General features: G+C 40.4%; 2 protein-coding genes across 2 annotated transcripts; one reads left to right on the top strand and one right to left on the bottom strand.

The window, feature by feature from the left end:
* The first annotated feature begins 1,258 nt into the window (after positions 1–1,258).
* ttc9 (tetratricopeptide repeat domain 9) lies at positions 1,259–5,025 on the top strand. The gene is made up of 3 exons (XM_080871012.1): positions 1,259–1,997; positions 2,377–2,559; positions 3,952–5,025. Exons 1-3 carry the CDS (start codon positions 1,526–1,528, stop codon positions 4,032–4,034), a joined length of 738 nt encoding a protein of 245 aa, XP_080727138.1. The 5' UTR covers positions 1,259–1,525; the 3' UTR covers positions 4,035–5,025.
* A 1,748-nt stretch (positions 5,026–6,773) lies between these two features.
* map3k9 (mitogen-activated protein kinase kinase kinase 9) lies at positions 6,774–25,608 on the bottom strand. Its single transcript, XM_080870212.1, has 11 exons — positions 25,032–25,608; positions 23,402–23,815; positions 17,788–17,968; positions 14,868–15,016; positions 14,376–14,551; positions 13,610–13,850; positions 11,636–11,758; positions 11,338–11,479; positions 11,094–11,206; positions 9,947–10,723; positions 6,774–8,991 (listed from the first exon to the last, which is right to left on the bottom strand). The coding sequence occupies exons 1-11, from the start codon at positions 25,417–25,419 to the stop codon at positions 8,537–8,539; spliced, it is 3,159 nt and encodes a 1,052-aa protein (XP_080726338.1). The 5' UTR covers positions 25,420–25,608; the 3' UTR covers positions 6,774–8,536.
* Positions 25,609–26,646: the final 1,038 nt, after the last annotated feature.

Below are 26,646 nucleotides of genomic sequence, written 5' to 3'. Positions count from 1 at the left end.
GCGTTCGCCACCAGAGGTCAACATTTTGCCAGTAGATGTATTGAAATGTTTTTTGATGCCTGCCATTTTTCTTATAACTTTTCTTTTCTTTTTAGGCCTAATTCAATTTCCTTATACCCTCAGTTATACTCCATTGTGGACGTGTGCACAGACTTCTGGAGGTATAATAATAAGGCAATCTGTTTAGTTATTTGGTAAGATTGTCAGCTAGTTTTTAATATATATATATATATATATATATATATATATATATATATATATATATATATATATATATATATATATATATAAATAAAGATCTTAATATATATATATTAAGATCTTAATCTTAATATATATATATATATATTAAGATCTTTCAGTTATTACAAACATGCAATAACGTCGCATATTTTCGGAGTGTAGATTTAACTGATCTCATTTAGTATTTAGTATTGACTTAAAACCTTAAATTCTACCCTCACTTTCAGTGCATACAAACTCTTGTAGTAAGGCTAAGAACTGCAGAGACATTTTTACACGTGTTCGCACTTGTTGACAGCAGCATGCTGTAGATCCCAGGCGCGTGATAACGATTTCATGGGTTACATGGTCTTTATTTCTGATCAGCAGCATTTGTTCAACGCTGAAATTCCAGAGACACACCCAGACAGACAGCTGACTTCATTGCCCCAGTGACAGTCACAGGACAGACACGGTGAACAAACAACCTGACACAATGGCCAGTCAAAATGAAACCGTATGCCCGAAAATGCTCCTACACATGCCCTTCCGTCTTCATAACAGAGACTAATAACACTATCATCCTGCAAAAACCCCATCCGAATGACATCATAGTCTGTAATTAGGAGTCTGTAGTCTGTCAAGAGTAGCTGCTCTGGCAAAGCTGCTCTGTAGAGATAAAATGAGCTGGATGAGCTTTATCTGATTCATCTGAGTAGAGATGACTACATTCCTCCACTTTAAGACAAGCGTGACACCAACCCCCCCCCCCCCAAAAAAAAAAAAAAAAAAAAAAATTATATTCACTCCGATCAAGTCTTCCCATGGGGTATATGGCTTAGGAAGGATGAAATACGGCAATTTATTACACGGTCATTTGGCCTTATTTAGAAATACAAGAAATCCCCGATTGGGCCACAAATTACCACTGGCGTCTGAAGGGGAAATAGAATAACTTCTTCTTTAAAAAAAATGTTAATTCAAATACAGGACTGTAACTTCCCTCTCATTTCTCACAGGTTGCAGATAAATTGATAATGATATTAAACCTCTTCTTCCTGGTGTGGGACCCCCATGGGACCACTGGCTCTGTGTGTATCGACCAATCGGCGCGTTTGAAGAGAAACATACGAGAGCAGGCTACAACAGAGGAGCGCGCATCGCGTAGGGGTGCGCACACAGACGTAGTTGCGACACTGGCGAGGCGAAGGCGCGATACAGCCGAGAGGATGCAGTGAAAAGCCTCAATTTCCCAGCTAATTTACAGCCGGGCAGGGCAGCTATATTAGAAATAACGTTGAAGATGAGTGTGATCCAGGCTGCGCACGACGGCAGGGTGGATAGTGGCAAAGGCAGCCACACTGACAACGCCTGCGGATCCCCACGGCTTCAGCAGTGCGCTCACCCCCCTAACAGCAGCAGCCGGACCAAAGATGCCAGATATCAGCAGCAGCTCCAGCAGCAGAAGCATCATGGTGGGTCGATGCTGAAACAACCATCCTACAACGAACCAGCGGACGTCGTGAGACGGGCGCTGGACTTTAAGAGCCAAGGCACCCAGTGCTACAAGGATAAGAAGTACCGAGAGGCAATCGGCAAGTATCACCGGGCTCTGCTCGAGATTAAAGGGCTGTGCAGGGTTCTGGGGGATCCGGACACAAGCTCCAAGTCACCCTCCTCCCTGCTGCCGACCATCAGCAAGTCCACCACGCTGACGGATGAGCAGAAGGGGGCAATGGAGAACGCAGAGCTGGAGTGTTACAACAGTCTGGCCGGTAAGAGACATTTCTCGCATACATTTCCCACAGATGGACACAGATTCCACTTATCAGCTGTCTTTTCAGCAGAGGGAAATTCTGGGAATACTCCAGAGCTCATGAATGATTCACTGCCAGTATGAGTCATTCTCAGGCTTACCCCACAATCCGCCTCACTTTCTTTTTAATTATCACTTTGCATAAATGGTATATTTATTCACCCCTTGGCAAACTTATAATATTTGCTATATGTTTAAGATTTAACCAAAGAATCAGCTGTGTTTTAGTCCCTGACAGGACATATTAGTAGTTCAGTAAAATAATGCAAGTCTAACATTGGGTCTTGCAGTGTGATCAGGAGTTTCGCCCTCTCTCCCCTCTTTTAATCTCTTTCTAGCTTGTCTTTTGCAAATGGAGCTGGTGAACTATGAACGAGTAAAGGAATATTGCCTGAAAGTGCTTAACAAGGAAGGAAAAAACTTCAAAGCTTTGTACCGATCTGGAGTGGCCTATTACCACCTAGGAGACTTCCAGAAAGCCCTGTACTACCTGAAGGAGTCAAACAAGCAGGAACCTTCAGGTAAGGATTGCTGGTTCATGGCAAGGAACATTACACTAATATCTGAAATACACAATACATTATTTATGCAGCTTGCTGACTGTGAAAAACATTTAAGGGTGATGAGATGACTAGTAGAGAAAATAAAATAAAAACAAGTAGGAGTCATCCTTCATCATGCTTCATTGCAATTCAAAATGTGGGTGAGATTCAGTATTTCAGTCTGGACCAAATAGAAGATATCTAATTTAGTTGCTTTGAGCATTTAAAGAAACGGAGTTCTGGGACAAGGTAAAAAGACGGCATTAGTGTTGTAGTGGCTCATTAGTGTAGTGGTTTATACATTTGCCCAAAAAACAAAAGATCCCTGGAGGAGACATAAATCCCTTTGGGGTTGTATCAGGAAGGGCATCTGGTGTAAAAAAACAAAAACAAAAAACATGCGGAGCTACCTGCTGTGGTGACCCCTGTGAACAAGGGTGTAGCTGACAGTAGCTTGTGTATCATGTAAAAGTGTTTCACATGAACATGAACAGGTGCACTGCAGAGATATTTGTGGACTTCAATAAATAAATAAAATAAAACAGGTGACTGTTGTGGTATAGAAATGGAATAGCAGGCTGTTGACTGGCACTAAACTGACTTCATGCAAAAATATCAAGTGCATTGCAGATATGACAGTGAAACCACTGAGTGACATGTTTAACATAGTACAGAGTGCTTGAGACAGAGGTAGCTGGACTTCTATTGAGTTCCTGAAGATGTTTCACATCTAAAAGCTAACAGGGGGAACCAGGTATTTGATTAATAATATGAAATTTACAAGATTAAGAGTAAAATTATCACTGTGGGCTTTTGGCCTATTTGTGATTCTGTTCCTAGATGTTATTTAAATAATTGGGCAGAAATCTGGTGCCTAAGATACGCACAGTGAATCAGATTTTCTAGCACAACCTTGGCCTTTTCAATGTGGGTGCTTCATTCATGTCACCCAACATTAATCAGAGCTACAGAAAATAACACAGGAAAACTAGTCAAGTTAGGTAATAGGACAACTTTAGAGGTGTATTTGTTGCTTGAATGGCAGGTGGGAAAACTGTAGATGAAGAGGAGTCTGCAAACAGCCTCCTTCACGTGGTTAATATCTATTTGTTATGTGTATGTTTGTTTATTTATGTACTAAGCTAGTAAGATCATTTACAAAAAAAAAAACCTGCAGATACACAAGATCTTCATATGGAGCTTGTTTTGTTTTTGCACTGCCAAAAAGCTGTGGTATAAATGACTTCTAGCTGCTTTAATTCCATGTACTACAGAGTTGTGTTTAAATGGAAGATTTACGACCTTATTGATGCACCGTTTCCTGTCTATGAGCAGGAAATAAATCAGCCTTTTCCTGCCTTTGTTTTCCAGACACCAATGTCATCCGCTATATTCAGCTGACAGAGATGAAGATTCGGAGAAATGCCCAAAGGGAGAAGAAAGAGGCCACATAAGCATTCGCTGTCCGATGACTTCTCTCTCGTCATAAATTTCAGCCCTACTGTGTGCCACCCAGACCTTAAACACCACGGCTTGGAGGTTTTGGTGTAAAATGATGTTTGCTCGCTTTTGCCTTGCACAGCATCTGGTTGCCAGTTACGTGATTGAATTTCACTGTTGTGTGCTTGAAATGTTTATTTTTATTTTTTTTAATTGTACAAGGTATTGTGTTTCAAACTTCCAATCATATCTAGTATGAATTTATCCTGAGTATGTTTTACCCATTCCAATCTGATGCACTGCCAGTCCAAACATCGCACATACAGGCCATAACTTGTGATGGAGACAGGAGCAATAAAGGTGAATCCAGCATGTCTGCAGGCGAGTATAACTGTAAATTAGCACCTGCCCTCGCACAAGATGTCTTTTAAATGCCTTGGAGTAAATGAGTAACAACCACCTACACTTCTGTCACCATACTTTGATTTTGAAAGCACTACAAAACTCACCTTTTTATACTCCCAATTATACCTGAAGTAAAGGTGCTAGTCGTAAGTAGGTTTAAAACTCAAAATGCTTGGACAAGGACATCAAGAGCACATGGTTGCTAACTGCGGTATGAGACATATGAGACATATCACAAAATGTAAATAGGCTACTTTATAAAATCACAAGAAGATATCCTGTAGAGGTGAGCTTTTTGTGTTTATTAATGCCAAAATGAAGCACTTCACTCACAGCATTTACTGTATCTTAAAATACTGTGTTTACTGTAAAGGTATGGTTGTAATGTGTGTCTATTGATTGCATTATGTTTTGTGGTGCTGCAGCATTGGATTTCTCTTTAGTTTTCCTTTTTTATTTTCCTAATGAGCTTAACTAAATGAATAGAGAAAACATGATGAAAGCACACGTGTAAATAAATAAATGAAACAATGCTGGGTGGAAAGAGTTAACGTTTTTGTCTCGGTAGTTGACATTGTAAAGCATAATGTTAATTTTCTAGAGGGATGGTATCAGGATGCAGAAATCCTGACACTGGCAGTTATTTAAGAGTTAATCAATGCTTTTCATTTCCACCATTTTAGTTGATATGGCTAATTTCTTAGCCCCAGCTTTTAAATCTTTATATATTAAGAGTATTATCATTGACAATACAATAAAGTATAAAACTAACATTTACTCTCTTTTATGGAAAATAAAATTCATGTGCTAGCTAGCTACCAACTTATTCTATCTTATCTTAAATGCTGGATTTCGGTCTTGTGCCTGTATCAACATTAGTTACATGTGAATCAAACCATTTTAATATATCTGTTTAATGTTTGGCAAAGGGATAGCAGCAATAGCCCATCCTGTAGCATTAGCTGCAACAAGGGACAATGATAGCTTTCCTGTTTTAAAAAAAGGGTTTGCAAAACTACAGAAACTGTACTGAAAATGTTTGCATAATCACTTAGGAGAAATATTCAGTCCAACACTCCACATACAAAGATTCTTTAGATACATCATTTCAAGTTGGTGGCTAATTGGTTGCTTGCTAGCAGATGGGTAACAAAGAGTTGAAAACTCGATTTTCTTTCTTCTTTTTCAAAGTTTTAAATTGAGGATTTATAGATATTTCTGGTCAATTTAGACCCTTAGCGGATTGCAGAATCATGTTTCGAACATTATTGGATATTAAGTTACATTTTTCTTAAGTTGCAATTTGATGCTAATGCTAATATACATAAAACAAACTGCTACTCAGTAATTTTTCAGCAGCTTGTACATAATTTTGTCTGTTGCTTGCATCTGAGAAGAATTATGGTTTATAGTATATCTTTTTTAATAGTTTCCACTGTTTTCTTACATTTTTAGAACAGTAAAGTTACTGGTAGAGAATAATAAGTTTAAGCTGACATGAAGCTGAGGAGACCCAAAAACTTTGGCTGCCAGGTTTGTGGGACAAAAGCACCAGTGGCCACATGGTTGGGGATTATCAGAGTGCATTGGTTTTCATCTGCAATCTGAACATATGCATGAAAGCTTAAATGGTGATTCTAAATTGTCTGTAGGTGTACTTGCAACAAACAAAAAAAATGTCTATCTCTCTGTTTGCCCTGTGATTAACTGATGATCTGTTCAGGGTGTATCCTGCATATCCCGTAAAAAGCTCCAGCCCTACCAAGAACCTATATCAGAGGTGGGCAATTAATTTTTCCCAATGGGCCAAATGAGAAACTAGGACAGTTGTAGAGGGTAACACCAATAAGCCGAACTCAATCCTACTCAGTATTATTTTTATCTTATCGGCGCAGCCCCCCACAACAGTCCCAGTTTCTCATGTGGCCCCTTGGGAAAATTAATCACCCATTCCTGCCCTAGAGGGAAAAGTGATTAAGAAACTGGATGAACATTGTGAGGCATGCACAAAGGAGGCTGCAGAGAGTATTACAGCACATCGGGTGTGTCATCATGAGTAGCATCAGCGTGTATGTGCTGCTCTGTTGTTGGTTTGGTATGTTTTGGGTATAAATTGAACATTTCACATAAAATCTACATATTTTTTTACATGCAAAATAGTTCACTGGGATAAGCAACACAATTTACTCTTGAGCTACTCAAACCCTACTGACTGGCCTAGTGAATACACGCTTGTGTTATCATCATCATGGCACATAGTCACATAAACAATTGTAGAGCCTTAACAAAGAAATACTGATCCAGTTAAATAGTTTACTATGATTTTACTCAAGTGTGTTCCAGTGCAATACAAATCAGTCATTAACAGTATTGTTCCCAGCATGAGCAACAGTTCAGCTTATTCGTGGTAACGTTTCAGACATGACACCTTAAGTTTGTTTCAACTACTGCCCATAGTTGAAATACCGTGTTTCTACATTGAGCATGAGCACATTCTGAAAAAGCATTCACATACACAAGTACATCGGGTCACACTTAGAATAAAGAGAGCTGAAATATAAGAGGCCACTTAACATTTGGAAATAAAATGAGAGAATCAGGCATTGAGACTGAAGTCAGAGAATATTTCTGTTCATTTTTTTTTCACATAAGTGTTGCTCTATTTTAATGTGGTAGATTTACAGTCAATTAACAGGATTAACCTCTGGCAGAAGCACAGTAAATCATTCCTAAATATATTTTATTTTGTTATAAACTGCCCTGTCCAGGAAATTAAAACAAGTAGAATCTGTGAGGAAAATCCCAGTTTAAATGCATTTAGCACCTATTTATTTCAAAGCTGCTACCTTGTTATTTTTTATTTAATAAAATGACTAAAAATTGTCATGAAATTAATTTTGATATGTAGCTGTGGTCATGAAATCTGTTGAATAGTGCAACATCAGATCAGACCGAGTGTTTATTTGCACAGATACTGAAAACCCTAAAAACATTTATGGAAATCATTAATAAGTGTCAGAAGGCAAATAAAACAAATTATATAAAAATAAAACATCAGATAAATTAATTAATAAATGCAATGAAATAAACGCAAATATAAAAATAACCGAGGCTAAACTTCCACATGCCACCAGGGCCTGATTGAAAGTGAAGTCTTTCATCACTGAGGCTCACATAACCTAAAAGCCACTTTGTATCCCTTATTACATCATCTTCCTAATCAACAATTTATGAGGCAGACAATTTACATAGTTACAAACACAAAGTTCCCTTTTTAGTTTGGAGAAATGTTTCTCTTCTGGCTGCTCTTGCAGGGTTACACCAAATAGTAGACAGGAGAGCGAATGGTCTCTATTTTGAACCCAAGCGGTAGTGACATTCTTCTTTATGGTCACCATACAGAGCTCGAGACGACGTCAGACATTAGTTAACGGAGACCGTTTCTAGACTGTAGGTTGCTAATACAAAGAAGTGCACATATTATACTAGAACATCCCCCATCACTGGGATAGTGGAAGTGACTGGTGACAACAGGTGGTCAGTACAAAACAGGAATCCATCTGCCATGAGAACAGGAGTGGGTGATATACATGAACAGAGGATTTCACATAACACAATGCTTTTACAGACAAGCAGAGCCAGAGGTTTTTGACAGTGGGAAAACCTGATGCTTTACATTCATGATGCTTTTCAAAAGTGCACTTTATTAAATGCACAATCTTTAACTCAATCTTAAAATCAACACAAGTATGCAAAGCTTTATGTAGGTGAAAGCCATTACTGACTTTAGTCTGAAAGAAAAAAATAAATGACACATGAAATCTCTTTCCTCTAATGAACAATCGAGCAGGCTTGGGTCGGATTATATTTTCAAATTCTTTTATTTTTTTGTTTGAGCAGTTTTGGATGCAAGATTTAAAGATTTACTGCAGCAAATGCCAGAAAGGGAGTGTTTTCACAGTAAATATCTTCCTAGCATTTACGACCACTGTGTAGATGGAGAAAGGTGAATAAATTCCAGATTGCCAACTGACCCAGATTTGTGGTCATCCAAAAGCTAACAGCAGGTAGAGTCTCCATGTTGTGTTGGACCAGTGAGGGTCAGGCTGGGTTATGACCAGAATCCTGGTTTGTAGCGGTGAGGTGAGTTTTTAGGAAGACTCGTCTCCGGTCTGCAGAGTGGGATTGTTCCATCCCGATACTGTCCCTCATCCAGCTGATCCAACAAATTTTCATTCCGGCGTGGGGAGTACGGTGTTGGGGCCTCCATGGGTGTGGGTAGCACTGTTGAGTCTCTCCCGAACTCTACAGTGGGTGGAGTCTCTGTGCTTGAGGTGTGGGCAGGGGAGTCGCCGTTACCTAGGGTCTGTCCGTTTCCCCTGGGCCTAGCTTCTGCCCAAAACACATCGGAGCGCGCTCGTGGTGAAGGCCGAGGTCGTGCCACAAAGTCCAAGGTTTTGGGGCGTTCAGGAGGACAGCGACGGCGGGGTGTTGGTGGGAAGACAACATTTGGATTGGGCAGCCGAGGGACCTCTGAACAGTCTTCTTTTAACACTCTGAAGCCACCTGTTGTAGCAGAATAAAAGTTGGCTAATTGTTTGGCAAAAAATTAGGATATTATTATTAAATATCAGCTAGTGGGAAATGATTCTAAACAACATCATCCGATTAAGGATGCTTTACCTACAGACTGTATATAAACGATGGACATAGTAGAAATGCTGTGACTCACTCATTAACTTTGCTTGAACAAGACATTATGAGGTCCGACTGGGAATTCACTTAATCACAGGAAAGGTTTTTACTGAGGTAATAGAGCAATGGCGCAGGTTTTTAGACTTTGCAACAGAAAATCTTTTAGCAGCTACACATTTTTCAGAATGGAGGCAGTATATAGCTGCAATCTAGCATCTCTTTGCAGATTTGTAAGCCACATCCACATTTGTCTTTGGTTTTACCTACTGAGAAAACATTTAATTAAAATAAATATGATTGTTTAAATGTTGTCTTTTCCACACAGTTTATGTTTTTTTTCAGCTAATGGCTAATGCAATGATCACAACATAATAATAGCAACATGCTGGTGGTGATGCTTAATTAACACTGTTAATCCTGATTCCCAGGCTTCTGTCTTCCTTAGATTTATGTTAGACATCATGGGAACCAGAAAAACAAATCCAATTAGTCCACAAAACATCATCCATCCATTTTCTTCTATCTATGTAGTTCAGACTTGGGGGAGACTTGGAACTTAACCCAGTTGCCATAGGGCGAAAGGTGGGTTACACCCTGGACAGGTCGCCAGTCTGACACAGGGTTAACATAAAGAGACAGGCAACCATTCATGCTTCATAACTGAAGAAGTTTCTCAGATGAGAGGTGAAACGTCTTCAAGAATCTTAAAGAAGTCCAGTTGCTTTTCTTTCCAAGCTCCTTAGATTACTAAGACCTAGATGACTGAGAACCTGCACAGACCATTCATACTCATAGTCACAACATGGCAACACAGTCAACACTTTACCTGCGTTTTCTAATGTTGTTTTTTCCGGTAATGGCTCCAGATTATTAGGTGGGCAGCTCTTCTTGATGGCTCCGTCTGATGGCGTTCGACGGAGGCTGCGTGAGGAACTTGTGGTGCAGGGAACATGTGTGGGTGTGAGCGACTGGCGTGGGTTGCGCTTGAAGCTCTCAAGGTGTGTGTTGACCAGTGGGTTGATTGGAGTTTGGATGGCCTGATGCTGTGAGACATGAGAGGGAAGAGGAGGCTGTGTGGGCGGTGAGGCAGGGCGGCAGACCAACAGCTCCTCGCTGTCAGAGCGCAACAGCGAGCGAGTGGAGTTGCAGTCAGACACTGATGATAAAGACAGCAGTGTGTATGAGGAGGGTAAGCCTCGTTCAGGTAGTGAAGGTGCCGACGGTTTGAGCGGGCTTTCCCGCCGGAATAGTCTGCGGGTCGGGGGGCTTGTGCTTCGCCTCTGGCTCCCCGTTCTGTGGAAAAAGCCCTCCCAGCGTGGTTTGATATGCTCTTCCGGTTGGGCCAACGTTAGCAAGTTGTAGCCCAGCCCGACGGCTGCAAGCAGAGCCCCACAGCCCAGCAAAACCAGTTCAGAGCGTCTGCTTCCACCTGGGCTCTTCCTGCATGGTGGTGTTCCTGGCACCTGACTGCTGAGGCAGTATTCATCTCCATCACCATCAGCAGTGGCAGCAGCAGTGTGGGTCTCCTTATGGAAGGGAATGCAGAGGTAGGACTGACCAGGAGCTGCTCCTGGTTCAGTAGTGAAGCAGCAGTCTTCATTTTCTGAAAAAAAAAGTACCATGTTTGAACTATAAAACTTATTTAATTGGTTAAACAACATAAACATAAAACTAGTTTCTTTCTTGATATATTGACAGAAACAATAGTGTATGTTTAATAGTGGAAATGACCTGAAGTCTATTAGTATTTCAACTCCATCTTTCTAAATTCAGTTTGCTGAAAGTACATAATCTTCATACAGCTGCAAACATGCACATCTGTGAGTCTGCCAGGCCAACCACTAAGAACTGTGTGGGAGTGAAATAGCTCACTCCCAGCCAGCCTGCCACCTTTAAGCTACAGCTCCCTCTAATATAATGTGGAGTGTGCATATGTCAGACAAAAACAGATCTACTACGCTCTTCCTGCTCACCCATCTCCACAAGGCTTGGCACTCCAGGCACTGCTGGGCTGTGTCTAGGGGATCTGCGGAGGTTTGGGGCACTGCAGGACCGTTGTCGGCTGCCCTCATGGGGAGGCTTCACACTGTGAGCAAGAAAGGGTTTTGTATTCCAAATCATGCCTTTTAACTCTGGAAGCAATTCCAATATTGGAATGCAACAAAAAAAGTATAAGCCTTACTCCACAAAACCTCAGCAAAACTACAGTCTCCTCACCTTGCATCAGCGCTATGCTCCCTGTAGGGGCCACATCCACGAGTTCTGCCCTTCTTTCTTGACCCCTTCCTCTCACTTTCCTCCTCATCAGGTTGAAAACAAGTGTTGCGACCCCAACCTGTACAACCTTCCCCCGGCGTGACTGCAAAATGACATATTGCTAAATCTTTAGAAAGAAAATGCAAAATGGGTTTTAAAGAATAGTAACAAATAAAAAAGGAAACTACACGAGCCAATAACAAGTTTGATGGAAAGTTAAGTTATGGAATTTAATAATAAAAAACTGTATTATGCTTACGCTGGATGGCTCTCAGGCGAGGCAACATCGGTGGACTAGTGGGAGGGCTGGAACCGCTGCTAAGCAAACTCCTCCGTCGATCATGGGAAGGAGATGCCTGCACAGTGATTTTGTGCTGAAAATCTAAAATATTTAATCAGACTTGCATTAGTTTTTCTAATTGTGTATGCGGTACCTTAGTAAATGCAAATCCAAGACAAAAAAAGTAATATGAATTATAATACATGAATAGCTGGCAGCAGTAATGGAGAACAATTTTGATTAATCTTTATTTCTACAATGTCTGGACTGATAATTGAGTGCGTATGTTATTAAAATCATTGAAAATTGTCAGAGTTGTACAGCATTATGCACAGATACTGTATAAAAGATGGACATCACACATTCATTTTACACATTCACTGATTTGAGTGATTTTTAGAGGTCCCGATTGTCTGATTACAAGCCAGTCCGTATCATGCATGTGCACATTCACTCTCTAACAACATGTTAGCGTGTGGCTATGACCATTAGCGAGTTCTTCATTGTGAGTGAAGAAGACACAGTTCGTTAAAATAGGGCTGTAGGGCGGGTTGTTAAATATGAGTCCACTTTTAAAACATGTTTTAAAACCCATTTTTATTCTTTGGCCTTTGACCTCAGTGAGATTTAGTTTCTCTTGTAATGAAATTAGTTATTAACTAACTAATTAAATATTTTTCTTTTATTGTACTTATTGTAATTTTGTTATTTAGTTAGCTGTGGTTATTTTTGTAAATGCTGCTGCTGCTGCAGAATTGACCTATCAAAGACTCCAATCCGGCACACTGGATGCCATTTGAAATTATGAAGGCGTACACAGATTTACAGTTTTATAGATTTTCTATTAATAAATACACCCTCCCCCCAATTTGCCATCCATACTGCAATCAAGTAGTTTCACTGGTCCATCCCACTAATGATCAAAGTCAGTAGTATGTGGCCCACAATATAAAATGCATTTCACATCCCTGTTGTAGGGGGACCACCACGAAAATATTCATACCAACAAACCTAAATCACCCCCAGCCAGCTGAGCATAAACATTTCAGAGACACTAACAAAGGAAAAGTGGCTAAATTTCAAGCTATCCAGAGCTCAGAGCCAGCCACACGTCAGTAGCCTTGGTATGAGCCTCGGTATGAGCAATGAAAAGACAAGTAAAGAAGTGAAAAAGATTGATGTCCTGCTGTTTGGTGAAATTAAAAACATACAAGAAAGTGAACAAAGACCCTGTCATTTATTTTTTTTATACAAATCTGTCAGAACTGCTTTTGTTTTCAAGATAATATATGTCAAGTAAAGGTAGGTATACCCCAACCCATTTTCTTTTAATTATTTGCAGCATGTTTTCATTTTCAGTTGTTTCAGTGAGACAAGTTCCTGCAACTTACTCCATTTCAGGGAAAAATGTAAGAATTTCTGTTATCATAAAGAAAGGGACTTACTGGGACATACTGCCTTCACTTGTAGGGCTTGGAAGTGACACCTATCTTTTATATATAGTCTGTGATTACCCATGAGGAAACTATTGCTATTATCTGTCATCTGAGTGTGACGCCACACCCCAGCTATGTTGACTCAAGTGACAAAGTTGAAGACAGCTCGAAGCAATGTCTCAGTGTCATCACAAGGCCATATAAAAAGCTTTTTATGAGAAAAATTCCAACTAAGAGCAATAAAAGCAGCAAAAACCACACATTTGTTAAAGATCTTGTCAGTATGATTTACTTTATTGATCATGTGACACTGTGCTTGTCATGCTGATGGGAATGAGTCTTTATGAACAAACAAAAATATAATTGGTAATAATTACAACTATTTGCATAAACAATGGGGCAAAACATACAGGCGGAGTCTATAAATTCATTTCAGCTCGCTATAATCAATCAAGGGTGAAATATTGTATAGTGCAACTATGATTTTTGTTTAAGTACCATATTTTGTTTTCATTACCTGAAGGCAAGCTGATCCTGTTTCCATCCTTAAGTTTAAGACGGTTGCGGCGGAACTTGCCCTGCCTGCTCTCCACATGAGGCTTTTCCTGGTAGAGCTGGTGAATGATGATATTGAGCTCTCGCTCCAGGATGTGGATCTCACGTTCAGCTAGTTCCTGCTCCCGCCTCCTCAACGCCTCCTCCTGATACTTCTGCTGCAGTGCCGCTCGGGTCAGCTCCTCCTCCCACGATCTCAGCTCCTGGGAAATCCAAATACAAGAGGTGAATTTAAAACAACAACACTAAAACGTACAGCAAAAACAAAGCTGTATTTACAGTGAATGGGAAAAAGAAAAGCTCAGGACATCCCAAAACTGGGGTTGTTTTTCAGGAGTTTGGCTCGGCCCCTTGGTGCCAATGAAAGGAACTCTTAATGCATCAGCATAACAAAACATTTTGGACAATTTCATTCTTCCAACTTTGTGGCAACAGTTTGGAGATGGCCCATCCCTGTTCAAACATGACTGTGCATAACTGCACAGAGCAAAGTCCTCGAAGACATGAATGAGTAAGTTTGGTGTGGAAGAACTTGACTGGCCTCCACAGAATCCTGACCTCAACCCGACAGAACACTTTTGGATGAATTAGAGGGGAGACTGTGAGCCAGGCCTTCTCACCCAACACCAGTGTCTGACCTTACAAATGCACTCCCCCCCCCTCAAATGACTGTAAATCCTAACCAGCAATTTTCCAAACTACCTGCATCAAAGACCTCTCATCTTTACCTTTTCCTTGGTCCTCAGCTGATCAAACATGTCCTGGATCTCCAGTTTCCAGTCATCTTGGAGAGAGTGGAAGGATTCTGCTGGCATTTCAAAAAAGCCTGACTCCTCAATGGCCGTCAGCTGGTCTAGGATAGCTGTGAACTGTGGCCGAGAGTGAGGGTCTGGGCTCCAGCAGTCTGTGGCACCAGATGAAACACAATCCAAGCAAATTTGCTCTTTAACTGTTTCCAGAAAGTAATAAAATATTCTGTGCAAGTTTGATGCTTGTAAGTTATGGTTCACAGAATCTGAACACACAGGAATCTTGTAGTTAACCATCTCATTTTTAATAAAATAAAAAAAAATAGAAAGAAAATCTGTGGTATGTTTGGGAAAACAAACTACCATCTGGTTAACATATTTGCTTCTGAATCTCAAATATATATGTGATTCCTTTCATCTAAGCTGAAGGGCGACACTTCACATGAACATTAAATTATGTTCTTTTCTTACCCTCCATAAGACGTGCAAAGGGCTCAGGACAGGTAGACGGGATTGGCAAGGCCATTTTGTTCATCGCCACTCCATAAGCTACTGCCAGACCATCGATACCACGAAATGGGACTTCTCCAGTCAGCAGCTCCCACAACAGCACACCATAACTTTTAGATTTTTTAAAAAGGAAAAGATAAAAAACAGTTGCTGAAAAAAACCCCAGAAACTGAAAGATTCACGAATTCAATTTGGATATATAACTGAAAACAACAACAACAACAAAAAAAAAAACATCAACAGGTTCTCTGGTGTGCTCTCAGGAGAAAGGAGCTTAATGTACATGCAGAAGTACTTGCACAATATCTGTCAGTGTGCCTCTAAAGCTAAAAGTGTGTATGAATATATGAATGTTAAGTACGATGCTTGCTGAAAGAGACTGTGAGTGTTCACCAAATCCATTTTATTTGAATAAATGTCAAAAAAGATTAGTGTGGCACTGCATTTGTGCACCACTCATGTAAATACCAAGGTGAGATATAAAAAGGTCAAAATGAGAAAATGTCAACAGGACAGAAAAGAAGCTCACAGATCCATGTGACTAATGCTGGAGCTAAATAACCAAGAAATCAAATAAATCAGGAATGCGTGAAGATCAGTGTATGACAGGTTAGTCTTCACAGATTTAAATCAGAAGGACTTGGAAGTAATGACACAAACTATGACCTGACTGTCTACACAGTTTGTTCACCTATATAGCAATTAAACAGGTCAAAACAGACCTCTGTTCTTAGGAATTACTGTATTTGATCTGTGTTTATGCTACATCAGGGTGGAACATTGATTAGGAAGAAGAAATAATTCCCCTTTCTTGTCTGCACTCTTGAGAAAAGAGTTACTTTTATAATGCATACTTCTTGGTCTTGGCTCCCACAATTCTCACACTATATGTGATAACGTGAACAAGTTATTAATCCAATAACGTCAGGGAACTTTGAAAATTAGCCATTTTTAAAGTCTATTCATTCATTCATTCATTCATTCCTTTAACTGGCTTTCCAACCAGGGTGACAGAAGGGTTGAGTCTATCCCAGTTTTCATTAGGTGAGAGGTAGGGCTGCACGATTAATCGTTAGAAAATCGCGATCTCGATTCATACTTATGTGCGATCTCATTTCCAAATGACAACGATTTAAAAAAAGAAAAAGAAAAAAAAAAGAAGGACGACGACAACGATTGTACCGCATTTTGATCCGGGACGTACTCTGCATGAAAACAAGTGCTCACTCTTCCTGCTCAACAAATGACAAGGGCGGAGCCTTATACCACGTGATACAGAACATTTGTTGTTTTTATGTTTATTTATTGTTTTTATGTTCAGTCTCAACTGTTACGAAGTTGATGTGCAGTTAATAAGTGCAATAAATATTTATACTGGAAAAGAAAATCGTGAGAGAATCGTGATCTCAATTCTAAGTCAAAAAATCGTGATTCTCATTTTATGCAAAATCGTGCAGCCCTAGCGAGAGGTGGGAGACAGCCTGGACAGTACATCACAGGGCTAACACAGACAGACAGTCAGCTGTTTACACTTCACCCCTACACATAATTTAAAAATAACTTTTTATCCTGACATGTTTGTGTGGGAGAAAGCCGGAACACCCAGAGAAAACGCGTGCATCCATAAGGAGATCAAGCAAAATCAACACAGAAACGCCCCAGGTGACCAGCAGGCTCAAAGCTGACGGTGCTAAACCCACCACCAATATGCTTCCCACACTGAAATGACATACCCAAATTAGACATTCAAAGTGGAACAATTGTCATCTCATTTACATACACTGATGCTTGAGTTGGTGTGACTTGGCTTCAGACTGCTCTTGGCTCTGTATGATATCTCAGAGTGGGGATATCCTCTTTGCTGTCACTTCAGGAGTACAGCTCTGGCTGAGAGCACAGACTACCCACCCACCCACTGTGTAACCCTTCTGTTAATGAAGGGCAGCCAATCAGAAGAAAGCTGGGTTAAAGGGTTTGTGAAGGAAGCTAAAAAGGCCTATCTCAGATGCATGAACTAAGAGGATTCACCAAAGGACAGCACAAAAGATAAATTTAAATTATTTTGACCTGTAAATCATGCAGTTACTCGAGCACAGTTTAAGAATAAAAGCATGGAGATGGAAATGAGGATATAAGGCTAAATCATGATATCTAAATCCTCCAAATAAACAGGGCATTGTTATGTATTTTATTAAATATTCTGCTGATTATTTCCAGACAAATATTCCTTCCAGTTGATCAGAACATCCACTGACATCTTCAGATTGCTAATTTAGTATGACCAATGATCCAGACACCCAGTGATACACCACTGGAGACAAATATTCATATATTAGAAGCTAAAACCTCCACATGCTTGATAGTCTTGCTTAAAACATGACTGCAAAGTACTGTAAATCAATCAACTAGATGACCGGCCTTTTCAACTTTTAGCATAACAAATAACACTGAAATGAATGTATGGGACCTCTGCTCTCACATTAAATATGGAAATGAAAACACATGAGCTAAGTATGTGCAGTATATCTTAGCAGTTATGGGTGTGAGGGTTGCAGGTGTTTCTCTGTACACATTTCTGTAAATCAGATATGTGATTGCAAAAATATTTAAAATATTGATCTTTTTTGCTTCCTCATTATCCGTTGGCATAAAACATCACAGTGCATAAAGCTACGGTTACATGCACTGCATTTGTATACCCTTCTCATAAAACTCAACATAATGTTCTTGTTCCCATGTGTCAGTCTGTGCTTTGTCACTATGGCAACTGCTGCCCGGGCTGAACTTTTTTCTAGTGCGTGGTGTTTTAACCGTTTCAGACCAGTTCCACAACATGATGCTTTTGGTTTTTTTCCCTGCAAAAACACCCTCCCCTGCCCACCTCCAAACGTCGCTACCCTTGGAGAATGTAGATGAGCGGATGACTTCAGGAGCCATCCAGGCGTAGGTGCCGGCAGCGCTCATCTTGGTTGTGCGGTGCCACTCTCGAGCCAGTCCAAAGTCTGTGATCTTCAGAGTCTTGTTGCTGAGATCTTCCATCTCAACCCTCTCAAGGATAAGGACTGGACAGGGTGGCAATGTAGGAGGGGGAAGTGATGAGGGAATTTTATTGCATGATGGGAAAGAGGTTGGAGGATGTGGGAAGGGGAGGTATACGTGCAGATTGGTGGGAGGATTGACGTAAAAATAAAAGGTTTCAGTAATCGCCATCAGAAATGTTTAAATGTTGGGGAAGGCAGCAGCAGGAGTACCATGATAAAACACAATGCATGTGGAAACGCAAAAAATTGGACATGTAATGATTGAACAAAACAGGGTGCGGTTGGTGGGAGGCCATGATGAAAGGATTGGAAGGATAAAAGTGGAGAAGAGAAAAGGAGAGAACAAACAGAGAAACCAAGAAATGGTGAGCTACTCCAGTAAAGCAGAGATGAAAACCACCACCCTTGATCAGTGACAATCCTCTCATTATGTATTTTAACAACACAAACCTCAAATAAACACTGATAATATGCTTAAACTACACAAATACCCTGCTGTGACACACCCATTTTCACCATTAGGCATTAAAAAAAAAAAGAAAAAGAAAAAAGAACCCAATCCCAACATGCGCAAGCCAAACAGGACTCCTCCTAACCACATGCTCCTTCTCCCCCATTCAGCTCTGCACTGCCAGACCATCTGCTGTGGCCGTGCCCAGTGGAGGGTGTGTCTGCAGGCTGTGGTGCACATCAAGAACCCCCTTCATCTGGTGCTCATGTGGCTCTAATGCTAGACGGGCAGTTTTCAAAGAAACTGAAACCAAACACATGGCTAAAGTAACTCCTGATAGGGAACTACAACATGAAACAAACACAGCTGATTCCCCTTGAGGCCAAAAATGCTCCTCTCACTGTAATGCGCAGTGCTTTAGATAAGAGCATCTACCAAATGGCTATGAAGGAGAGGCCAGAGAGGCCAGAGAGGCAGTGGAAAGTGTTCAGATATAAAAATGGCATACTGCCGAGTGGGATAGAATGAAAAGCAAAGCTATGTGTCATTAAAGCAAGAGTTGCAGTTAAGCTGGTTTTCAGGTCAGCAAACGATGGAATATAAGGTTAAAATAGGATGTGGTGGATTAATAAAACTGTTTTTTAAAATATGGGCCAAGTTTTGACCATGTTTTGTAAAAACAGTCATACCAAGTACACTTCACGCTAGAAGAGAAGCTTGAGGATGGCCAAAAACACAAAGTCTCTGGAGACCAAGAATGTGCAATAGTTCAAGGAACTCCCAACTTTCTTTGTAAACAGAGTTATGCAGCTCTAGACCAGACAGTTATCTGGCCAACACTGCAAGTATGACTGAAAATGAGACTTCCACATAGATCAGTTCCTGTGTTACAAAAAGAAATCTTAACTTTTCTGCCTTTTTGGGGGATTAGTTGCATGATGCTGCCTTCAAACCCTTCATTACCACAGCAGCGTGTGACTAGGCAGTGTCTCACTTCTCTAATCACTATAATTCATTTGTCTGGATGTTAAAGAGACCTACTTTATAGAATAAAATGGGGAATTTTTCATTGGGGAATTTCTTAAACTAAACTCAGATACATGTACCTAAATATGCCCTAATTTCTGTTTAATTTACTATGCATAAAAAAGTTCTACAGACAACATATCTAATGTTGAAACGGAGAATAACTGTCTTCATTTTAAGTAAGTGTTCATTTTGAATCTAATAGAAATAAAGTTGACGATGAGTATCTTTACTGTTGAATTGTATCATATTTAATCCTGAAGAAACTGAAGAACCTGACAAGACCAGTTGGTGTAGTTTGGAAAATGAAATGTTCTCCCATGCTCGAAAAAGGATTTCAGTTGCTCAACTGCAGTTTAAAGCTGCAGTTACATGATATGTACTGAGAGTTCTTGTGTCGTCAAACCCAACTTAACACCAGAGCCGAATTTATATTTAAAACGGTCAGGGTTGATTTAAATGAGTGAAACAAATGTTTGCATATGAACCAGAAAGCATTTTTTTTTTTTATTTCAACAGCTTAGAAGCCCCTTTGTTGTATTTTTTGTTTGTTTGTTGTATTTTTTCAGTGATGCACAGGTGTGGGCTGTAAACCAGTTAGCCTTGCACCTGTAGCCATGATCTCCCAAAATGTGCAGAATATGTTTTTGCATTGTCTTCCTGGAATAAGCAAAGGCCTCGCCTGGAGATGTCATCTTGATGGCAGCATACAGTCATTGCATAAAGAAAATACACCTACATTAACTTCTACAGTTACACATATTTATTTACCGCTTATTATTTTTGAATGTTACATAGTGGTTTTTCAAAATATATATAAATATTTGGTTCTTAGCAGCTTTACTAAGCCAAAATGCAGAATGTGAAAAACTCAGTACACCCTTACTGCTTCCAGTAAGTAGCAGCCAGTTATGCTAATCAAATACACGACTTGATTAATTGATCATTAGCATGTGTGATCTCCCCTATAAAAGCAGAAGTTTTGGCAGCATTCAAGTATATGTCAATGCAATTCCAAGGAGGAGAGATACTCGGAATGACCTTAAAGAAGCAATTGTTGCTGCCCATTAGTTTGTGAAGGCTAATAAGACCATTTGCAAACAATTTGAGATTCATCGTTCTGCAGTGAGAAAGATTCACAACTGAAAAACATTCAAGAGATTTGCCAGTCTTCTCAGGAATGTATGTCCCAGGACATTCAGCTCAAGGTCAGACAGTGCCATGCTCAGAGAATCCAGTGTCAGACTCTAGCATTTAACATGCTAACCAAGCTTGTAAAGTTCATGGTAAGGCAAACAGAAAAAGAATGAAAGAAGTTCGGCTTTAAGTTTTTCCAGCAGAAAGCTCTTGTCTCTAAAATGAATGTGGCTATCATTAGCATTGTATCATAGCTACAGTAAGCTGTGCTGCAATGGAATAATGTCCTTTGGACAAACGAGACCAAAGTGGAGATGTTTGGCCATCATGTATAGCGCCAGTTTGGGAAAAACCAGGCACAGCATTGGCACAAGCACCTCATACCAACTGCAGAGCACTGTGACAGGTTGTTTTTTCCTGCCACAGGACCTGAGCACCTTGAAGTCATTGAGTCGGCCATGAACACCTCTGTTTACCGAAGTATTTGAAAGTCAAATGTGAGGCTGAAGCTTGGCTGAAAGTGGGTCATGTAACCTGACAAGCACAGGAGCAAATTTACAACAGAATGGCTGAAAAAGACAAAAATCAAGGTGTCACAGTGGTCGGTTCAGAGTCCAGACCTCAACCGGACTAAAATGCTGTGCTAGGACCATCAGAGTGCTGTGCATAAATGAAGGCTTGCAAACCTCAATAAACTGAAGCATTGTTCTGAAAACACGAGTAGACCAAAATTTCTCCCCAAAAATGTGAGATAATGATAAAGTCAAATGGAGAGTGATTACTTTATGCTAATATTACTGAAGGTGTTTCTACAAGCTTTTGACTCATGGAGCATACTTAGTTTAAAAACACTGCATCTGCATTTCTGGCTTAGTTTTTGTTAAATAAATAATGTAATATGTTGACATATATCATGTGCATCTGAAGTTATATTTACTTCAGTTTAAGACCTGCTAAAGACCAGATATTTTTGTTTTTTCCCGATATGTGAAAGCTTGGAAATGCCAGAGGGTGTACTTTATTTTTAAATGACTGTAGGTTTCTGACAGTAAGCTCAAATTTTGATTTGTTAGACAAAAGGACAATTTTCCATTCAGCTCAGTACATCTTAAATGAGCTCAGGCCCAAAGCAGCTGTTTGTGTAGAAACAGTGTAGAATACATACAAAATATAACTGAGCATTACAGTATAGGCCTTTAGGCATTCACTCAGAAACCACAGCACTGAAAGGCGAACAGTTTGATTGTTAAGAATCAAATTAAGAATTAAAGAATCAGATTAAGGAATCGCCAAGGTTTTTACAATTCATGCCAACAGTGATATGAGTCAGAAGCCAGAAGACTGCTGCCAATCAATTATTTTTCAGAGTTCTCCTGTGCATCTAGAGAGTTCTTCAAATTCTGAAGTCCTCCATGTTCTATAGACAATGAACTCCCCTGAATCTTTTTTTTTTTTTTTTTTTTTTTTAACAAAATAAATATTATTCTTTCACTGTCAAACTATATGACCATTCTGTCTTTTGCAGACTGATGGACCCCCCCCCCCCCCATTACTAATAAAAAATGTAGAATCTGTGGGATGTTGGTTTGGTGCTTAAATTCAGTCCTGTAGCAGTCCTAGTATCAAGGTCAATGACTTCATGTGTTGTTTTTGTAGTAGTTTAAACTTAAATATAGGGCTTGAAATTGTTTTATTTACATTTTAGATAGTATCTTAACTTTTTGGAAGGATTTTGCAGTCTCTAAAGAAAAACAGATAGATATTCTTTCATGTTATGTATGTCTTTGCTAGGTAAACTAAATTTTGAGTCACAAGAAACAACGGAGGGGGGAAAAATAATCACTGGCATAACTCTGAAATAGCTAAATGACAACTGCGGTGTCCTGCAGCGCTCCTGTACCGTGATGAGGACATGGGTTTTCCCCTAATTTCCCAGGATGGTAACCAGTTAGACTGACTTTAACGCTTTAAAGCACCCTATTGAAGTGCGGCGTCTGAGCTGATCACTGCAGAACAAGCCAATGGCAGGGAAGAGGCTTGGGCTATGTATTGTCAGAGCCTCCAATAGGCAGTCTGGGACAGAGCATTGGGCAAATCCTCACTAATAGGCTTGGGATTTAGGTGATCCAGTTGAGTAAAATGCAAGATTACAACTGCTCCATAAACACACACGAAAACTCCTTTTCCTCTCTACTCTCATTCCTGAAGTGAATACAAGCAGTGCAGGTCACAGAATGAGCATTACTTTCAAAATTCATTTCATGTGGTACTTGAATAGTGCATCAGCAGAGCTATTATTGTCCCAGAAAGACTGTAATATGATATATCTTTGGGTGAGGGCTGTTTGGAGGTGTTAAGCACCAGTGATTAGTATCAGTGACAAAGTCACGTCAGTCTTTGCAATCGTGGCATTGCTGGGTGTAGATAATAATTTCTTGGCCTCTATTTTGTTTGGCAATTACATTCCTTATCGTATCTAAATACTGAAAACTAATGCTGTCGACTTAAATAAAAGTCCATTTCAGCATATTTCACGTTTTGCCCACACATATGGCAAGACTTATGATGTATCACAGACCTTTATTGCTTTGAATGCTATAACTTATGCATGAAAGTTGTTCAATTAATTGAATATTTCACAATAAAATAGTAAGCCATGTCTCTAAGAACAAAGCCAGATACTCTTTTCTTTCTTTCTTTCTTTTTTTTTTTAAAACATGTTCTCTTCAGGAAACCTGTTTTTCAGATCAGACACACAATATGAAAATTGGCCTTTTTCACCATTTTTCAGCATTGGTTCTTAAACTTGGTAATAAAAAGCAAAGTGAGATGACTCTTACTGTTGCTGGACTTGAGATCCCGGTGAATAATGGGGACAATAGCCTGGCAGTGGAGGTAGTGCATGCCTCGGGCAATCTGCACAGCCCAGTCAACCAGAGTACATGGAGGGATGCGTTTCCCAGCTAGAGCCCGGTTGAGAGGGCCTCCTCGGGCATACTCCATTATCAGGCACAGGTTAGGCTCCTGCAGACACACTCCCAGCAAACCCATAATGTTGAGATGGCTGAGCATGGCAAAGAGCTTGGCCTCCTGGCGAACGCTCTCCATTGTCTGCTCCAAATCTTCATCGGGGTCCCGTCGTGCTGCCTTCACCGCCACCTCTGCACCCCGCCACATTGCACGGTAGACTTTTCCAAAACCACCAACCCCGATAATTTCTTCCAAGGTGAGCTCTGAGAAATCAATCTCAAGAACTGAGAAATAAAGAAGACACATATGAGACAAACATAAACATCAGCTAAGTGTATTTGTACTTACAGCCATCCAGTGACATTAGAAGTCAGGGTCAACCTGTCTGCAGCCTTTAGAATTTCCCCATTTTGCTTTTCAACAAGGTACATGCTTGCTAGCAAGGATCATAAAAACAGGTCATTGAGTTGAAGGAGGCCTTCTTAGAGCTCTAAGCCACCCTGCTGCCCCAAATTCAGAAACTATCCCTCTTGCTGTTACACAAGGATAAGCATCTGTCCTAAAATCTGGCTAGAATGTCTGGAGAAGGAATAAATGCAGGTTATATAGAAAAGAAGGTCTATGTGCTGATGTGAACAGACTAAGTGTTTGAGGCTGTATGTGCTCATGTTGTAGAGTCCTAACAGTAAGCAGACTGACCTTGATGAATATTTCAGGTGTGTGAAAGTAGGCCAGCTGCCTCAGTATGAAGACATGAAAGCCAACAAGACTCAGACAGCTGCTAACAAAGACAGCTGAGGTGGTTTGGTCTGCCCAAATAGCATGTGATAGTTTGTGTTTTATTACCTTAAAACACCTGCATATGCTCACATGCAGATTTGTAGTTATCAGTCAAAAAACAGTGGCTTTGTACCTGTGTTTGGAGCATCTTTATTGCTTAAAGGCCAATAAGAAGGAAGAGTATTTTCATTTAGGGCTTCACAGTTTAGTACACATAGCTACTTGTAATTATGCTCAGTGTATCTTTCTGAGGCATTGGCCCTACATTTCCCTCCAGAAGTTACTTTTTATTTTTCCCTAAGAGAAGAATTTTACATTTCTTTCTCTCTTGCACCTGGACACTGGACAAAAAATCCTTTCTGAAGCACATAACATCATTCAAATTTCATCTAAGAATATCTACAGGATTCCAGTTCTGTGACAGGCTTCCTGCCTTGTATCCTGCACACTTTGTGCGTTGTAATTTGAGAACTGAGGTGGGGTGCATCACTGTTTGTTTGAAAGGCCGTGTGATGAATAGCGGTCCTGAAGCTGTAAGGATGCTTGGGGCATCCTGTTTCTAGGCCAACAGGAATGCACTGCGCCTACCATGACACAGCACTCTACGTGGTTTCCCCCCTCTGACAAAAGATAGGAGAAAAGACTGCAGCCCTGTGCTCCTTTTCAGTGATAGCACATTTATTTCATTAGCAGAAGTATGAAGCACAGTGGGATACTCACGGTGCAAAGGAGGCACGGGGTACTGCTGTTCTGAAGTGGCCCGTATTTCCTCCGGAATGCCGGTGCCTTTGCTGACATAATTAGACGGGAAGATGCCTACCCGGTCTGCTATCATACCGGTCCACCATCCCTCATCTCCTGACACCAGGGAGTCCTTGGACAGGACTTCCACCAGATCCCCCTTTCGAAGGCTGAGCTCGTCGTCCGCAGTCGCTTCATAGTCGAACACGGCCGTCCAGAAGCCCGGTGCGGCTGGTCCCGTATCCGGCGCGGCGCTGATGCCATTTGCCGGTGTGGGCCAGCGAAAGACATCTTCCTCTGCTTCTTCCGTTGAAGAAACGCACGCCTTAGGACTACTACTGTCCAAAGCGGGTTTGAAGACATCCATGGACGCGATCCATAGGGACTACCTGGATCACTGCAGGCGCATCCACCTGGCGCGGCTGGCTGGAGGCTCGGTGCGCCCTGCTTCTACAACACACACACACGGAGCTAAGTAGCGGCTAATCCGGCACACAAACACTGCAGGAAACCACCATCCTGCTGCATCGCACGCCCCTCAGTCTCAGCTGGCTGCTATCAAACATGCAGCGCCTGGTTATTTTCAATGCACAATCCTACACCCAATCATCGCTGCAACTTCTCGGACGCAGTGGTCTTTATTCTAAGCCAATTGTGCCAGCGTGGGAATCATCCCCGGCGTCCTATTGGTGCACAGACACGTCAACAACACTTTATTTCCCACCCTTGTCCCAAGACAGTGTCCTTTTATTTAGTCGTTTGCCTTCAGAAAACCAAACAAACCAGAACAAAAATACTCAAGTTAGGGTTAAATTCCATGCGCAATTTCCTGAAATACAAAACAAACAACCCCAAAACAAAACAAAAAGAAAACAGACAACATAACAACCCTCACTATTTTAGTAATGTGATTAAAGAATGAGTGTATATAGATAGCTGAAATCCAATCAGCTGGCATTCTGCAACCCACTTTTATATTGATTTAATTAATTCCAGCCTATTTGCAAAAACTATAACTATCCTTAAATGTTATATTTTAGAAAGTCTCCATAGTGGAAATGCAATAAAAGTGATCTACTTGTTTTCTCAGCCTGAATGGAAACCACAAGTGAACAAAAGAAAACAAGTGTGAACAAGAGTCCTCTGCTTCAGTCCACTTCCTGACACGTTTTATAAGAAGCTGCTTGCAGTTTTAATTTGCACCCTGTATTTGCACGGATGCAACATGGATGTAAATAAATAATGTGAAAACACGAAGACTGACATGATGGAAACCCAACACCCAAACATAAGAAAAGACATGGAAAATATAAACAGCATTATTCAGTTTCGATATTTTTTTTACTTAACATGTCAAAAGCAGTTTAAAATTAACCTGTAAGAATGATAAAGTCAAAAGCACGAGGCTAAAACTTAAAATCTGACCTCACTAAATAAACAATATGAAGTAATAGCTGGAAAGATTAAAGAATAAAAAATTATGGCCTAAATATTGTTAAAAAATCATCTGCATCCTTTTTTCCTCCTTTGGCACAAAAGAGCTTCCATATTTTGATATAGTTGAAAAAAATATTATGCAAGCTTATTAGACAAT

The sequence above is a fragment of the Rhamphochromis sp. 'chilingali' genome (assembly GCF_963969265.1).
Source record: "Rhamphochromis sp. 'chilingali' genome assembly, chromosome: 21".
NCBI lineage: Eukaryota > Metazoa > Chordata > Actinopteri > Cichliformes > Cichlidae > Rhamphochromis > Rhamphochromis sp. 'chilingali'.
This window is presented reverse-complemented; position numbering and strand designations above follow the sequence as displayed.